General features: G+C 41.5%; 1 protein-coding gene across 8 annotated transcripts in view; it reads right to left on the minus strand.

The window, feature by feature from the left end:
- The window catches only part of FGGY (FGGY carbohydrate kinase domain containing), a 220808-nt gene that overhangs the window by 45867 nt on the left and 161313 nt on the right, over positions 1-13628 (minus strand). For all 8 annotated transcript variants that reach the window (XM_075424383.1, XM_075424386.1, XM_075424391.1 and 5 more), the window contains one exon: positions 1497-1604. In XM_075424383.1, coding sequence (XP_075280498.1) covers positions 1497-1604 — 108 coding nt within the window. The remainder of the gene's footprint in view (positions 1-1496; positions 1605-13628) is intronic.

Consider the following 13628-nt stretch of genomic DNA (forward strand, 5'->3'; position numbering starts at 1 on the left):
TCTAGCCCCAATTTGACCTGAAAAAATTGAAGCACACACATCCCACCAGCTGCAAGAGTGCTTTAGCCATGAGGCTAAGGATGGGTTGGAGATCGGATGGGAAGCGCAGGCTGCAGGAGAGGAAGAGCGATGACTCTCCCACTGAAGTTGTGACATTGTACAGAGAAGAATATCAGACTCACGTGGCCAAGGACTGAACACCAATTCATAGCTCAGCACTTAAGGTGTGTCTGGGTTTCCTGAGCCAGGATTATTTCTTTTTCTCATTCAGTGACTGTTCCATATGGAATGCATAAATCCAGCGATGCCCAAACCTGCTACTTCCTGGACATGTACTCTGACCAACTGCACGCTTTTAAAAAGGTGTGCGGTGCTAAGGCTGAGTAAGACTGGACATAAGGAAGAAATTTTTTACAGTGAGGGTTGTGAAATACTGGAACGGGTTGCTCAGAGAGGTAGTGGAGGCCCCATCCCTGGAAACATTCCAGGTCAGGTTGGATGGGCCTCTGAGCAACCTGATGTAGTTAAAGATGTCCCTGCTCACTGCAGGGGGGTTGGAACTAGATGACCTTTAAAGGTCCCTTCCAACCCAAAGCATTCTATGATTCTAAGAGAGCAGTTACACCTGTGATTTGTGAAAGGCCAAACCCACCCGTACCTCTGGTGAGCTTACAGAGGATACCCACAGCACTGGGCCCCCCTCCTGTTAGTTCTCGAGAGGAGCTTGGCACCTCTCCTCTAAGGGCAGTCAGTATTTCCACAGACCGAGCAGGGAGACACGCAGGGACCTTTAGAAGCTTCCAGGGTTAAGCAGCCACTAAGGTCTTGCTGACACTTTTGGACTCAAGCCTGAACACTGTTTTATACATCTACCTTTACTTTAAATTTGACATCAATGTTTTACTTCTGACTGCCTCCCTGTAAATAAGAAAATTGAAGGATCTAGTTTGGTTTTAATTTTTACTGATAAATTAAATTAAGCTAATATAGTCAGACTCTTTGCACTCAAGGGAAGAATTAAAGTGTCAATATATGCAGTATCTATCTAGACAGGATAATATGTTAATATATTACTATTCTGTCCATACAACACATCGTTCATTTACGCCCATCAATGAGCACAATTGTTCTATATAACACAACACATATCATTTTCTTTATCTCAAAGTCTATCTCAGCCTTCTGCCAAAGTAAAGAATGAATGCCTATTTGCCTGTAAAATAATAACAATAATCATCACCATCATCATAAAAGGCAGACACGCCCGTAGTGCTCTTCTCTGTATATAATTCCCTATCACTGTGCAAACGAACAGTTTGTAAGAGACACAATGATCAACTCATTGCTCATTGCTTTCAGCAGCATGGTTTCTCCTGTGATCTTACGGAGGTGTTTTAGGCAGAGCTCTGGCTGAATTGACAGTGACGCTATCCTGAATGACAGCAGTTACGGCAGACCTCCCATCTTGGAGTCTGCTTGTGTCTCCAGACACTTACCAGTTTTCCTGTAGCGCTTTGACCTCCTTCATTCAACCACAATCCAGGGACCATTGCAGAGAAATAAGGTCCCCAAACACCAGGTACAAAAATGGGTTTTTCACTGACCTGGAAAAGCAAGAGAAAGCTCCAGTGAATCAAATTACCTGTCAAGGTACTTTACAATTAATGTCTGGCAGCTATCAGAGTCCAGTACTGAAATGATTCCTGCTCCTCTCCTGGAGTTACCAACATGAGTGGAGATGTGCAGGTAGAGATTTAGAGAACCTGGAGAAATATGTCCCCCATTTGTATCATTTTCAGATGAGGTGACACAGCTGCAGCTACTGATGGCAAAACTGCCCCCACTCACTCCCATTTACAGAACAGCCGGGTCTGGCCATGCAAAAAAAGTAAGAAATGTCAGAAACCAAAGCTGTATTTACAGGGAGAAAGAAACTGCCTCATTTCTCCAGAAAAACACTGTACTTCCTTAGAACAAACATTTACAACACTCTGCTTGACTGTCATCAGAAAATACAGCCAAAATAACCGGCAACCGGTATTTACAGACCACTCATCCTGTATGTCTTCAGAGTTAAGAATCGAGGGGGAATCCTGCTGACAGAGGACAGTGAGGTCCCCTGAGATCTGCCATCATCCCCCAAGGCTTGCAGTGGAACCCCAAGCTCCAGCGCTCTCAGGAGCGTTGAGTGCCTTGGGTGGAAGCTGCAAACCTGGGCTGGGCAAAAGGGGATCTGCTTGTGCTAGCCAACAGGAAACATGTGCCTGGGTAAACATTAGATTGTGCCCCTCACTTAGGCTTAGCTTTACCCAAGCCAATCCTTCCTTCACACCTGCAAACCTTTTCATCAAGGCAGACAGCTGAGCAGTATCTTCCAGAAACTGAACAGGACCGTATTCTTCCTCTTGCATTCAAATACACCACCCACACATACTGTGAAATCCTGCTCCTATGCAATATTTCAGTGGTTAGACCACTCAGGATGTGGGAGACACTGGTTCATTTCCTTTCTCTGCTTCAGAAGATGCAAATTACCAGTTTTTAAGGGTGGAGGGCACTTTCCTTCCTCTCATAAAGCTGCTCCACTTTCAATAGACTAGATAGACTTTCTAGACTTCCTTTCTAGTCCAGAAGGAGAGCGTAAGGTGGTACGCTATCTAGTCTAGCAAGTAAGGCACAGCACATGACGGGAACGGGGCAGTGAACTTGAGTCCTAGTACTTGCTACAAAGACTAGTTATGTATTCCGCACTGGTTGAACACATACAATTCTTGCAGTGGGGGCTGGAGAAGACAGGTCATCCATCCCCTGGCTGGCTACCTGTCTTCTCTTGGAAGCAGGACTCATGTTTTCTCTTCCAAGGCCAACAGAGGTATATAAATTTGAGGTATACGCAGCCAGGATTTCACTGGGAAAAGAGGATGGCAGTGAAGTCCTACACCACCACGACGCACAAACGCACTTCCCACAAGTCCATGTCAATGGGAAGGTAAAATCTGCAACTGTTGTCCTCTAGAAGGTTGGAAGTGCTCCAAGAGGAGGAAAAGAGAATTCCCTAACAAAATAAGTCTGTATGTTTGTAATGCTGGAACTACAACAAAGAAAGGTCTTAGTCGATGGGACAAGGCTTTTGTATTTAGACCTTGCTCTTCATTAGCTAAATTCTAGAGCCATAAAAGGATGCTTGAGGTTTGCTATTGATTTCAGCAAGGCCCGGATTTCACGTCATAACAGTTCTGAGGAGGAGTAATTAAAAATTCTGGCCTGTTCCTGTTAAACTTGATGCACATTCTCTGTATATTTAAACAGGCCACACTTTAAAGATAGTTTTTGCTAGCAGCTAGGGAATATGCTCCAAGATGCAGTTTACTGGCATTTGTGCATCACACATGTTTAGTAAATACACCATCAGGGAGGTTTCTGCACAAACAATAGCCAGCCCAAGCCATAAACTTACATTACAGCTGATTCTTGTCATGAACTAGGAAAACAAAACAACAAAAACTGGTTTCTCAAAATACATCATTGTGTTTTAACAATCCTCACTTCTCTTAGCAAGGCATCTAGCAGATACGAGAATCTTGCTCCGTTCTCCCCTCTCAGGTCTAACGCACTGACTGATTTTCGCTAAAGATGTATGCGTGCACGTGTGTCTGTGCGTCTGCGTAAGACTTTGGCTGACTAAACCTATTAAAGAGCAAGAATAGCTGCACAGAATTTAAAAAGGCATTTATGACTCCAAGTGGATGAAGCTACGTCAGAAACATTGCAAAGACATTTGGTTTTGTTTTGTTTTCTCTTAAAACTACAAATTAGTCCAGCTTTGAGTTTTCAACACTTCTATGAGGCAACCCTTCTTTTACAATTTCAATAACAAAATGAAGTGCAACAGAAAGAAAATCTGAAAATAACCTGATTTTTAGACCAATTCCACCTCACTGACCTGACTGGGAACACTCTGAGTTAGTATCTGCTCTGAACTAGTGATGGAAGCGTGCCGGGAACTCAAGCGTCTCATCTCATTCCCATCTTCTAGCTGTGGACACAACATATGTCTCTACAGGTGGGAAGGAGCACTTAGGGCAGAAGGGGCCTGGGTTTTTGAAGTCTCAGCTCAAGATATTTTTGATACAGCAAACTGCGAAGTATTCTGTACTCTACTGTGATTTCTGAAGGAAGAATCTAGCTACACCAAATGTATCAAGCTTAAAATCCAATTGTTATGTAGTCTGAAGAAACCAAATAGTCTGAGGATATTAAAGGCACCAAGATGCTTTGTGAAATCACAGGAGGTTCTAAACATCAAGAAGGACAACATAGGTATAAAAAAGAAACCCACCACAAAAAACCCGAAACCCCTTTTCCTCTATCATTGGTCCACAATTTCCCAAATTGTCCTGTATGTCTGATAACACTAAAAGGTTTAGAATGATTAAAAGGCCAAACTCTCCCTGGAGCCCACACTTCTGGCCTGTATTTTGGACACCCACAGGAATTTGCCAGGACAGGATATTTCTGTGCTGGCTCTTCTCAAATTACACCGAGCCTTTCCTATCATCTTACTACTGAAGTACCGTTTGTACACATTCCAGCAAACTTTCAACACATAAACAGAGCAAACGAGGGAGCTGAGTATCGCCACACTGACGAATATAGCCAGCGGGGTGCTAGGTTATCATTTTTTTTCTGCTGTAGGAACTTTTAACCGGAATAAAGAGCGTTGGCTATCATGCTGGGCTTCATTGGTACCGCATATGGCATTATCAGATTTCCTATTTCCTTCTTCCACTTAAAGAGTTTAATTCACATTTTGCAGACTCTGGGTTTTGATGCACATGGAAAGCGAGAAAATTGGGAAAGAACATACTCCCCAAAATAGACACACAATCTCTTGAGAAGCACAGGGTGAACATTCTCCCATAGATATATGCAGAAGAAACAGCAAATGGTTTCCATTTCCCCTCCTTGAAATATTTGGACGATGCTTGAGTTTTTCAAGCCATGCAGCAGCTGGCATTTGTATTTTCATAACAAAAAGTCCAAATTCTGTTTGAGTGTACATACCACCCAGTCCCACTAAAACACATGACTAGACGTAAGTGTAAGGTTGAAGAAATAGCGCAAAGTTTGCCACAGAACCCAGAAGATAAGCACAATTTGCCAGGCTCAGAGCTTTTTTGTTACACTAATACCATGTCCTTTTCATAGCTTTCTATTGCCTTCAGACATTCTTATGATGACATAGGAGGATCAATATGGTGTCATTATTTTTTTTTCCCTTTAATGAGCTTAAGAAAATCCTTAATCTTTTTAGCAGAAAAACAACATCTGTTTTAGATTTATGGGCAATTGATTTTTATTTTTAAAGCAAATAAGAGATGTCATCCTTCCTTGAAAGTTAAAATATGAATTGAAAGGGAGCCTCAGATTTTCTACCTTCTATGTAACTTAAATTAATCCTATGACACGCTCCTATTGTGAGGCATATTAATGTTTATTATTTTTCTACATACAGTGAAACCGAAACACAGAGAGGATATTCTCTGCTAGATGTTAGAATGATCTTTGCACAACAATTATTGCAGCAGGAATTTGAAGATGGGAGATGAGGATAATCTGAACCTATTCTCGCTTTGAGCCATAAGCAGCATCTATAAATATTTCAGTTGGACACATTCACACAGAGACTACTGCCCTGATCCATGATGATGCGTATTTACAGAAGTATTATACTCGGACAAGCAATTCCACCTCACAGGTATTTTATCTTTGGATGGGGAAGAATTCTTTTGTGCAGGAAAACGTCACCTTTCTGTGTCTCCCCAACACACACATTCCTACTTGCTCAGTCCATCATTTCAGATGTGACAAGCATTAAGCAGCTCCAAGATTCCTGCTCATTTGAAGGGAAAAAGAGTTCAACACCTTCTGAAAGGGAAAAAAGGAGAAAAATGTTATGTCTGGGAAGATTTAACCTCAGTGTGTGCCTTATAAAAGATCATACTAATATGTAAGATATGTAAACATTATAGAGCAACCAGAAACAATCAAAATGATTAATTCAGCTTAACAATATTCAGCTGTGGTGCAACTGCCAGGAGGCACTTTTTGTTATGAATAGATCATTTGGATGAGTTACAGACCAGATTTCAACCCTGGTGTGTGCAAGGAAAATCAGTGTCAAACTACCTAAGATCAGAAGGTATCAGCAGCACATCTGGCAGCCCACAGAAATGAAAAATGCCTTTAAAATATATAATGCTCAGTAGAACTAAGTTAAATTATGAAAGGCCCTGCTTAAATGACACTGAGATCTGTAATGTGTTTAATTTAGTTTAGCCCTTCCCATTTGCCTCTCCCTCTAAAACAAAAACATTTTTAAAAAAAAATCTACCTCTGTTGTAAAAGTCTATGTGGAAAATAGCACTACTTACCACTTTTAGGCTAACCTACAGCTCACGTAAGTGAAGTAAAGGAGTCAGTGCCTTTAATCCAGACTAAGTTCAGCTTCCAGGACTGTCGTTTGGTACAAGGAGCAGAACAGAACACAGACCTTCACAGACAAGAATCACCTAGGCATACAGTCATCTCATAACATTAGCAAGTCGCAATGTGCGATTTATTTTATGTAGCTTTGTTTTGCTAGACCGGCCACAATGATCAGGCACATGCTTGTGCTTCTTCCTCAGTTTTATGTAAATGTTATGGTAATCAGAGACAAGATAAAATAAAACAAAAGAGGCCACACCGGTGAGCACGGTTTTATGGAAACATGAGTTTCAGCAGAATTTTCTTCCTTAGTTGATACTACCTGTTGCTAGTAGAGGCTTACACAAATTCCTTACAATAACACTATCGGAGAATTTGACTATTACCTCAAAAGTAAATCTTTATATTAACAGGGTATACTGCTATTTGTTCATCTTCTTCTATTTAGGGCTACAAGGATGGTGAGGGGACTGGAACATCTCCCCTATGAGGAGAGGCTGAGGGAGCTGGGCTTGTTCAGCCTGAAGAAGAGAAGGCTGAGAGGGGACCTTAGAAATGCCTGTAAATATCTCAAGGGTGGGTGTCAGGAGGACGGGGCCAAACTCTTTTCAGTAGTGCCCAGCGACAGGACAAGGGGCATTGGGCACAAACTGAGGCACAGGAAGTTCCAGCTGAACATGAGGAAGAACTTCTTCCCTCTGAGGGTGACGGAGCACTGGAACAGGCTGCCCAGGGAGGTTGTGGAGTCTCCTTCTCTGGAGATATTCAAGACCTGCCTGGACGCGGTGCTGTGCAGCCTGCTGTAGGTGACCCTGCTTCGGCAGGGGGTTGGACTAGATGACCCACAGAGGTCCCTTCCAACCCCTACCATTCTGTGATTCTGTGATTCTATTTTCGTTTCTGCTTCCTCATACTGGGCCTCTGTTATCTGGAAGCATTCTAGCACCACTATCAGATTTTCTGTTTACTTGCAGTATGCCATAGAGAGAGAAAATCAAATTTTTGTGGAACTATTGTTGACTTACACTCGCTCACATGAAAGCAAATTGAAGTCTTCATTCTACTGTCACAACTTTTTTAGAGTAACCATTTGCTGATGAGAAGCTAGGTCAGAAAATTTGTTTGAAAAACACCTCACTTATCAGCTTCTATAGCCAGAAATTCAGAATAACAGCTGCTTTTGTTAGGCTACGGCAGGTATGAAAAAAAGATCTAAGATATTAATGGAGAGCAGGGGAAGAAACAAGGAAAAGCACTGTATCAGTCATCAACTAATAAATGCTCTTTACAGTTCTGGACTTTGATCACTGACAAGTCAAATACTTTCATTAACTTCTCTGCTGACTTTCAACTTTCCAACTTTCTGACTGACTGTGGATTGAGAATACTGACATTCATTCAATTCAGGGGTTTTACGTTGATGCATAAAATCCTGTATTAAGAAAACTGTATCATTTTGCTTCTGCTGACAGATGGGTCTTATATAGCTATTCAGCCACAATTCTCTGACAAAGAATGAAAGAGATTTATAAAAAAAGGAGAGAATTCAAAGGGAAACCCAAGAATGTTTCATTTCTAGGTTTCTGGTTCAAACTTAGGTCATAGTAATAGCTACTGAATGCGTGATTTAATAACAGCACTTTCTGGTGGCATATATATTAACTGGGTGGAGTTGCGGCATACAATTGTATGTGCAGTGAACTGATGCCTACCCCAAAACTGCCATCCTGGCATTATTTCTCAAGCACTAAATGGGTTTAAAACAAGCTTCCCCATAACTCTGGAGGCAGCTCTCTAGGTTAAGCCTACGGTGAGTACAGTCAACTTCTTAAAACGTAGTTATTATTAGCAGTAATTACATATTAAACACATAACAGCATTCAAGCTTTAGCCTGATGTAAAATGTATTTAAGAAAACAAGTTCTTGGAAGACAAGAAATGTAACACAAAGAACACAAAGGAAATTAAAAATTATTAATATTCCAATCCCTACAGGTCATATACCACCAGTAATTTATTTGATTATATTTTAAGCTTATGTCCCCTGGCCATCATCGGTTTGCTATGTAGCCACATAGCTTGCGGTGGCAAGTCACATAGCTCTCTTCCATGTGACAGGCTGGCATCCCGCGGGCCATCCGGAGCGACAGAGTTGCTGTGCAATGATATTAAGACTAGGCCATGAAAATTTTTGCACAGAGTTAACTTTTTCCAGCTGGAAGCATGGAAGTCACTTGAGCGACACCACCACAGATACAGAACGTGGACTTTGGGATCCTGCCTGAACACATCCATCCACAGATGATTTTGGTGATCTGTTTACATGCAGTTGAAGAATTCTAGCTTATATAATGAAATCACTTTCATAAATACCTTGCTGAACATGGACTCCATCTTTTGTTGCCAAGGCTCTGTCACAGGTTTACTAAATCCAGAGACCTGGCAAGTTACTAAACCTTAGACATTCCCATTTAGTTGGGAGAATGAGGGAGAATGATAACAGAATGAATCAAAGCAAAATAAAACTACATCTATCGAGGCTGTGCAACAATAAAAAATGTTCAAAAACATCAGACACTGTTTTTGTCATATAAGATCCTGCAAGATAAGATTTCTGTGGAGTCAGACGAGGTTAAGAGAGACAGACAGAAAGGCAGATAGCATCCGAAGTGGAAAGACCACGCAACAGAATCAAAGAGTTCTGGGCACTGCCCAGAGCGTAAACTTACAGCCAGAGAGTGGCCTGCGGTAGGAGAGTTGAAACAGAAACATGTATTCAGTGTTATTTTTTGGCCGAGTTGGTTTCTTTTGTGTTGGCTGTAGTAATGCCACGTTTTGATGTCACCCGCGTCCCCTCGCTGCCTTCAGCCTCGCGGGAGGTGAGCGTAAGGGAGACTGCTCGCAGGACGGGAGCTTGGGCAGAGGCGTATGTGCCTCTTCAGCTCGCAGGGCTTAAGGCAGTTGCCTGAGGGGTCTCAGACGAGAATTTATGCCCAGAAAATGTAACTGGGAGGCTGAGGGAGCAGACAGTGATATTGCTTATTCACACATCACGATAACATTAAGAACACAGGTCCAGCACATTTCAGTCCAGCAGCTCAGCAAGGTTTGAGTGCAGCAGACCCACACAGGAGATGTATGACAATATTAAAACAAAGACCTTTTTGATTTCTGTACTTGATCTGTACTTTGATCTCTGTACTTGGCAATATCACCAACTTGTATGACAAAAATCAAACCAAACACAACCACAGGAACAACCTTAAGTCAAAATCACCAGGACATACAGAGAGTATGCATCAAAATGCAGACTGGGATCTGAAATTTCTGATGACAATTTGGAGCTAGCATTCCAGTTCAATCCCTGCTTTTGTTATTTTCCATACAAAACTTTCAATACGACCTAAAAGCAGGAGAAATGTATGAACGCTTAGGGACTACTATTAGCTATTATTCCAAATAGTAACCCTTATGTGCAGGGCAGCAAAATGTGAATGACGTGCATGCAGAACTATTTCTAATTTTCTAAATTTTCCATAAAATATTAACTAGTCTACAAACTAAAGACCAAACAAGGTATGTGATTAATGGCCAGCAAAGAAACCACACTCCCAGGGCAAGTTGATTGCCTCATCTCTGAAAATATTTCAGGTGAGTTATGCAATGGGACTATATACTGCACAGCCTGGCTTTATATCTATCAAGAATTAATTAGAGGAAAACTTCACTGAGATTATTAAACATTTCTACTGTGAGATTTTTATTCAAGGCTAAATAAGGAAAGGCATTTGAAAATATTTTAAATCTTATGACTCTTAATGAAAGAATATGTTGAATCACAATAATATTAGTTATTCAACTTGTACTTAACTTATATTTATGGGTATAAAGAGAAATTTTTCTGGATCAGTGCTTCCAGCCTTGGGAGCTAAAGCTTCACCTTGTGCAAACCAGCATATTAACCGCCAAATTCCATGGAGATATGTTGATTTATACTGTCCGAAGAGCTGGGCTAACACTTGAATTTAGACACTTAAATAAAGTACTCTGATTTTCAAAAAAAGCCAAAGACCCACATTTCCCATTGATCTCTGGCTCAGGAACTTCGAATATGAAGCCAGCTGTTTAGGTATCCAGATGTGGACTTGGGCACCTACCCTTAGGAAATATGTTGGCCCACGGTTTTAGCATCTATAATTAAGAATGCTAACAAATGTCCATACAGGTGAGAGACACCTCTTGAAACGAGGGACAGTAGATAGTTAGATACAAAAGAAGAAGAAGGGATTATGCCTACTTCTGCATGTTTATGTTCTTCATTTCCTAAAAGTTGGGAACAAGACAGTCCTTGAAGACAGCTCCTGCAGTCAGCGCTTTGTCTCTAAGACCATCACATTAGCTCCTTAGGTGTGCTTCAAAATCTGAGAACCGGACAGGACTTTACTAGACATGCTCCTCACTCAAGGGACGTGACCACATACTCAGACGTTTACTGCTTTAAAACTAATCTACCAGCAGAAACTATAAGGCAGGGTTTAAGAGTTTCCGCCCTCAACCAGAGGATCTCGGTTCTTAAAACAATTAAACTCATCAATTAAAATGTTGCTTAAAACTGACAACAACAAAAAATAAAATTCAGCAAAAAACCCCGCTGTTTCACTCAGCTGTATTTTATTTTACCTTTTAAAATGCAATAGACCAGGCTCTTGCCAAGAGCAGGGAATGCAAGAGGCTGCACTTGTATAAGCAGCTTTTCTGGAGGCCTGCCACCAGAAGCCAGTTTGAAGTTGCATTTCTGAGAAAACCTTCTGCCGATGGATGCTATGGGGCTTAGCTAATCCCTTAACTCTATCCCTTCACATGGCGGCCCATTTTTAAACAGCAGCCAGGTCCAGCCTCTTCATCTGAGCTGACTGGGGGTATTTTATGCTTTTTTTTCAATATGCTGCATCAATTTTCAGCCAATGGTATGTATGGTATTAGCATGTCTTAGGGTACATCCGCATAAATAAATGATTATGGGCAAAACTAGGAGGTCAGCTGCCCAGCGAAACCACCTCTGCTCGTCATCTTTCTGTGGTGTATCGTGTGACAGATCCTGGGGACCTCGCGCATTCCACAGGAAGCCAGGGCCAGGAGTGAGACTGCAGAGTTGCTGACACCGTGCAAATACACGCTATAGATTACTCAGTTCATTTCGTCATCTGCCCGTACTCTTATAACTTGATCATACAAAAGGATTAAAAAGAATTTTTTTTTTTAATACTAATCTTATGAAAGAAGCTTGCAACAATATCAGCCTTCAATTATTAACCAGCAAAGCTGGACAACTGAGATTTGTTTTAAATAGAATAATATTTTTCCACATGAGAAAATCCTGCCATTTTCCTCAGGGGAAAATACAGTGCAACACTGGTACCTACCTCTCCTACTGCAAACTTTTCACTTCCTCTCTTTGCACCCAAAACTCCAAATTCAAAAGCTGAATTTTGTCTGCATTCCTATTATCCATTTTTAAATGGTGAAATTTTAATAAAATATCTCTGCCAAAAAATTTATTTTTATAAATCTCTTTTTCAGCCAGGAAAAGATGTTAGTAAAATGAGAGGCAGAGAGACAGACAGTGAGAGAAGAAAATTTCAAGCATAATTAAATCAAACAGGACGAATATATATTTTATTTTCACTACGTATCGCCCACCTCCTCAGGGCAAAAACTCAACTGTCAGAAAATGGAGTTTGGCTCACTGCATTTACGGCTGTATTAAACATTTCCAATTAATTTTCTCCACACAAGGACAGAACAAAACCAGAAACCCAGACGTGGGTGCTCCAATTCAGAAATGGTACTGAAATCCAAACAATGTATGATACTTAGCTGTGAGGCTACCAGCAATGTCCTTGTAGCTCCTTCCCATTCAAACAGATCTTCTCCTAGCTGTACATATGGAGCCTGTCCCTCCACGTACTTTTGGATAAAAGCCTACAACCTATATTCTCATTATCTCTTTCTATGCCACAATAAAGAAGTTGTGAGGAGGACCAGAGATATCACAAACACGTGATCCATGACCCACCATTTAAAAGCAGATGATGCATCATGGAAAAAAGGTGCATGGAAGTGTTAGGTGATGCGATGCATCTCTCGGCCACCTCATCTTATATTTACCCAGGAGCGCTCTGGCCACAGAAGCGGAGAGGGGCACATTGAGCAATGTGTTCTTCAAGTCATGTTTCAATTGTTTGCTGAAATTTGCCTGCTGTTTGCAAAAGATGGGAGCTGTAATAGGACATGAGTGTTTGGAAGCTGGCCACTTAAAAGCACAAGCTAGAAGAGGAGCATGGCTTAATGCTATCTGTATCAGGAGCATTAAATAATCACCCTACCATGCTACCTGTAGCCACCTTGCGAGACAGACAATTAGAGAGGGAAAACAAAAAATCCACAATGTTCTGGAACAGATACAAACTTCTCAACCTTCTATGAGATCCACAGTAAGCTGGCACATTTCTGCCAGTGATCTCCTGACCACTGAGTGAAGGCTTTACTGACCCACCTTAAGCAGCAGACTCTCACGTTTGCATTCACCTGGGTAATCCACCCATGAAGCACTAAAAAAAAACTCCAAGTCATATGTATGAATCAGGGTCACTAACCTCAAACGTGATGGAAAAGAAAGGCAGCTTGGGGTTAGGTAGCTCTACCATCTTGGAAGTTGGATCCTGAGACTCCTGTTACAGAGAGGCAAGTCCTGAACACTGTTCAGGTAAAACTGAAACCAATGAAGGGAAAATCTGAGCAGTAAGATCTATCCTTCGAATTGAGCAACAGGCAAAAAGACGAAGATGGTAAAAAAAAAAACAACCCAGGACACAGATCAAACAGCTTCTGCACCAGGAGAGGTCATAAGGGTCTACAGAGTAGTTTCAGATTAACAGTCAGGTCATTCAGAGTCACATATGAAAGAGGTCTCCAGGAGATCACAGCGGGAGCAGAGAGAAGTCTAAGCACAGCATCTGCCTCTAGAACTGTCCCTGGGTTTGCTCTCCCCAGACACAGAAAAACAATACTGGTGTCCTCAACAGAAAATTTGCACCCCGTAAGATTTTACTCCTTGGGCGTGAGGTTAACCTCCTATG

The sequence above is a fragment of the Opisthocomus hoazin genome, chromosome 6 (assembly GCF_030867145.1).
Source record: "Opisthocomus hoazin isolate bOpiHoa1 chromosome 6, bOpiHoa1.hap1, whole genome shotgun sequence".
NCBI classification, from domain to species: Eukaryota; Metazoa; Chordata; class Aves; order Opisthocomiformes; family Opisthocomidae; genus Opisthocomus; species Opisthocomus hoazin.